The 4,950-nt window shown below is 41.3% G+C and overlaps 1 protein-coding gene across 1 annotated transcript in view; it reads right to left on the reverse strand.

Moving 5' to 3' along the window:
* Nucleotides 1-3,352, reverse strand: part of LOC103918280 (plasminogen-like) — a 31,429-nt gene extending 28,077 nt beyond the window's left edge. Inside the window, exons 1-2 of the mRNA XM_009325572.1 lie at nucleotides 3,304-3,352; nucleotides 320-455 (exon numbers count right to left, since the gene is read on the reverse strand). Coding sequence (XP_009323847.1) covers nucleotides 320-455; nucleotides 3,304-3,352 — 185 coding nt within the window. The remainder of the gene's footprint in view (nucleotides 1-319; nucleotides 456-3,303) is intronic.
* Between the last annotated feature and the right edge of the window lie 1,598 nt (nucleotides 3,353-4,950).

Here is a 4,950-nt window from a genome sequence, read left to right on the forward strand (position 1 = left end):
ATGTCACCCTTCTTTTGTGAAACAAGGCAGCATCCAGCTAAAGAGACAAAAGCAGCTCTCCACGTAACATTGGATAAGAGGAGGAACTTGCTTGAGCATTTACTGCAGAATGAGCAATACATGTAAATCCACCCTTTACTTGACCTTGTAGTAATTTATGGGTGGAGGTAAGCCACAAGCGAAAGGCACACACATGGGCAACACTGCGGTAGGCAGAGCTGCAGCAGCATGAGGATGTTGGTTCTGAGCAACAGTAGGAAAATATCATTGATATGCAGACACCCACAATGACATAGTTTTAAGATTCAACAGAAATTACCTGCAATTAAAATTTCTTTCTGCTTCACACTTCTCTGCACATTCTTTTTCATTATTTGTCTTGTAAAACTGTTTATTTCGAGTAAGTATCCAAACACCATCTGTTCTTAAATAGTCATCCAGTATATCTCCTTTCACTACAAGGGAAGGAAAGGAGTTGGACATTAAAAATACAAATGCTGCAGTTAAGAAAATCTATGACTTTGAGTCCGATTTTTCATGTAGCATTGGCAGGTGAAGGCACCATTTATTTTGTGTAATTCTGGATAAAACATGATAAACTCTGAGGAAATTTCTGTCTCCTGACACAATCACAGTTGTATGACTGGAACATGTAATAGGAAAAAACAGCAGAAGAGAGATGTAGAGAAGCAGCTCTGAATGGAGTTATGTATGGGTTTGAAGCTGAGAACAAGAAATGTGAAACAAGAGTGAGAGGGATCGGCGAGAGGAACTAAATGGTGCCAAACAAACAGTCAGAGAAAGATGAAGGGAAGTGATATCAATATTAAAGTTTTGGAGAAGCGTGAATTGGGACGATGTGAGATTATGACCTCCCATGTGGATGGTGCAATCACTACAGTTTCACTGGTCACTAAATAGTTGTTTGTCCTAAGATGTCTTGGCCTGGAGCAAGAAACCTCAGTCATAAGATGACTATATAGTCTTTTACAATGGCCACCATTATTTTTGTTGTAATGGGTTGAGCAGACTTACTAATGAATCTGTCAGGCTGCATTCTGTTGCAACAAATTAACCCAAGATTTTAAATTAGTAAATCAATTAGTATTATTATATCTGAAAGCTACATGTGCGTAAGATGTATATGATGTACCTGCTAATACATTTAACACTTAGCTCCAAAATGTTGTTGCTCACAATGGAGTTTGCCATCTAATTGATTTTTTCAATATAAAGATTATAAAGTCTATAAAGTCTATAAAGATTCTATGTTTCTGTTCCTAATTTCTACAAAAGTTTACTTCCATATCCAGCATCAGGTTACAAAGTTACAGAAATGATATGGTTTAATTATTTCACTTTTCAAGCTAGATTATTATTGACAGACACAGGAAATTCATAATCTTGTACAGCATAATCATGTACAGGTAACGTTGTGAATCTTTCTTTTATGCAAACACCCATATTAGTCTCAATTCACTGCAACATCACTCCAGTGTAATTAACTCCTGTGACATATAGGTCATCCATCACCTACCTCCACATGACACATTTTCATATAAAATAAAAGATATTTGGGCCACTAATGAAAGTAAGATGATTAATTGCCTAAGTGCAATCTTCTGTGACTGTTTGCAGAGTTGGCTTAATGCTATAAAATGCGCATGTCTTAAGAAATCCCTGACAACGAGGCCTCCCATATCTAATCTTACTGTTACAGTAGGACTATGTGGAGCACCAACAGCCTACCAATTTCTCCTGATGGACCAGCAAACAAGTGTTTCCTCTCCTGGCCTTTTTCCTAAGCTAACTGAGGCCACTGTTCCAGAATTGCAGGGGACCAGAATAGGAAAATATTACTTTCCAAACTTTAGTGGCTCATCTTAAAACCATATGTTAATCCAAAAAGCTCTACTTTGGATACCATTCCTTTTCAGTGACCATAAAAAAAGATTTATTTCCATTGGTTTAAGAATGAACACACGATGACATGCATAAGCTAAAAGGCAGCACATGAAGATGACATGCATAAGCTAAAAGGCAGCACAGATTGGCAGAAGCTTAGATAACAGAATGTGATGTTAGTTGCCCAAAAAACACTGCAAAGTGTAAACTTTAAAAAGAATACAATAGATTTAAAAATGCAGGAGGGAATGTATTATTCTGGTTAAAGTCCAAGTCTTTATAAACCCAGACATGACACATGATAATTAAACAGAATATTCAAATATATGTGAGCAAACCAATTTCTTCTTTTACATATGTATCTTTCCAGACTTGACCAGTACTATTCCAGAAGACATAAAAAATAGTTTTAAGTCAGTTTTGTGGACCATTGCTTTGGAGAAAGTGGGTTAGAGCTGATAACAATGAGCAAATAAAAATAAGTTTAGCATGTCTTTTATAACCCAGCACAACCATACAATGATACGTCCCTGTTATTCTGTCATATTAAATGTCTGAGCTATTAGGAAATCATACAAACTGTACTGATGTATTTTTAACAGTACTTTTAAAAAGTCATTTAAGGGCCATTCAATGATATGCAATGTTAAAGTACTAGAGAATAAATCTGATTGAAATGTATACTACACGTGGAATATATATTTACAGAATTTGTAGATGAGCTTGAAATTCATATATTACCTCTAGTAGAAAACATATCTTCTTTTGGAGTTGTAAAAAAGAATTCTAGACATATTCCTGGAAAAGTTGATCTAGGTTACTTCTACCTACTGCCCCCAGGAAAACAAGGAGGAACATTTTCTTATAAGTGTTTAACAACAGAAAATGTGAAATTGCTGGACTATAAAGGAGCTTTTTTGGTTTTAATTTTGTTTTAAATATTTCATTTAAAACCTTTAAAACTCCTATCATAAAAGATGAAAATCAGGATCACTGTGCTTAGCAATGCTTGGCAGTAAAAACAGCTTTAGCTTTTGATCCAAAGCCTGGTGAAACCAGAGATAGCTGTCTCACTGACTGCTATGAGTTTTGTAGCAGGCTTTGGGGCTGCTTTCCAAGGGTGCCCCCATTTCTGGCTCCATGTTTGCAGGGAGCCATTTGTTCCCCACACAGACATCGAGGCTGTTGATCTTCTGGCGTCTCTAACGAACACGACACTGGAGCAACCACAGCTCTTGCTTTGTTCAACAGCAACTCTCGCTGGCCAGCAAGCCCCAAATCCATTGTTGTCTAGGTAAGTGGTGACACAGAGATTTGGGGACCTACCTTCACCAAATGGAGCTTGCAGGCGTTTGGCCCCCATCTCACCTAGGCAAGCGGAAGGAAAAGGACTCTTACCTGAGCTGAGCAAGAAAAGAAAGAGAAAGGCGGCTTTGCTAATCCCCATTTTGGCCCAGCTGGCAGGTGCTGGAAGTTGTGTGTGTCCGTGCACAAAGTTTTATTGACTCACACTGGAGTGAGGCAGCATCAAACAAACAAGGCAGGTGGGTTAAGTTAATCATTCTCCCATGCTGTGACCCCCTTTGCCGTGGTGTGGCCATTCAAACAACCTTGAATTGGATATATTACCAAATCAGACTCGATCATTTGTACTGGATGCTGGGAAATGTGAAGGCACTCTCTTGTTTTGCGGGGCATGTTTTTGTTCTCAGATTGCTTGGCCTCACTTTGCTAAGGTAAAGCTGGGGATCATGGTGGTGCAAAGTATGGGAACCCAGGCACAATCTAATGCTACACACTCCTGTATATTCAGCTTTAGGTCCTAACAGTATTTGGAGTCATAGACTTGCACTGCTTAGGTTGGAACTGCTTCTGATTTATGCTTTTGTGTAAGCCAGTCCCCAAAACCAGACCCTGATAATGCTAACTCTGTATCAGAATTTCTTTCAACAATCGTCAGTGTCCTTCCTGGGGGAAAGAAGCTTCCTTCTCTCAGCCATTTCCCATTTCTGGGTTGGTTTTTGTTGTTCATGACTTGGGAGGCAGCGTTCACTTTGGCTCAGTATATAATGTGCCTTTGCCCTCCAGACAAAGCTCCTGATATCTCAGGTCTGCCCAGAACTTAGGGTGCATGCAGGGTGCCCCACACGTTTCAGCAACACCACCTTCATTACCCACACGGGGCTCAGCTAAGGCAAGCTAGGCATTCCCAGCCAGAGTGCCCCCAGGAGTCTCAACTAGTTTGCCTGGCAAGTTGGTATAGCCTTCATCTGGGGTTGGTGGGGCAGAGGAGAACAACAGTTAGGAGCAAGGTGGGAATCCCATATATTCCCCTCTGTGCTAGGAGAATGATGGTTCTGGAAAGGCCACGTGCAGCAGCCACATTCCTGTGAGCATTGATGACTAGATGAGTCGCCTGGGGTAAAAGCAGTGGTCAAAAGGTACATGCCTCCAGGGCACAGGCGGGAAATGCACCCTGGGCTGGTGGGGAGGCAGCGGGGGAGTTGCCTTTCTGCCTCAGCTCTGAGACACTGCAGAGGGTTCTCAGTAGGAAGCCAGTGTGTAGCCTGCAGTCAGGATAGGCAGAAGTGACGCCAGTAGGAAAACAGATGGTTGGTCTTGGTAATTGTTTTGTGGTCAGTTGTGTCCATGTACCATGACATCCACAGCTCGCCTGCATCCCTACCTCCACAGTCACTTTTTAAGCGTATCATTCAACCTTCACCACACCTGGCAGAGGGATAGAACTCCGATGTTCCTACAAGGCTTCAGAAAATCAGTGGTCGGACAGAGGAAAGAAACTGAAATTTGTTTTCCATAAGGACACTCATGGTGGAAGCAAACACCATTCACTTCTGCTTGGCAGTCAGCAGGTCTGTACCCTCCAACCAGCATGTCAGCACATGCATAGGTCAATCCCGGGAACATCCACCTCGTATACATGGACGTGGAAGAGACAGGCTGTCTTAATGGAAGCCAGGAGTACCTCACAGAGAGGTTATGGGGACATGAATGGGAAGAAGCAGGATTAGGGGACCATTTGGG

The sequence above is a fragment of the Pygoscelis adeliae genome, unplaced genomic scaffold (assembly GCF_000699105.1).
Source record: "Pygoscelis adeliae isolate BGI_AS28 unplaced genomic scaffold, ASM69910v1 Scaffold300, whole genome shotgun sequence".
Lineage (NCBI taxonomy): Eukaryota > Metazoa > Chordata > Aves > Sphenisciformes > Spheniscidae > Pygoscelis > Pygoscelis adeliae.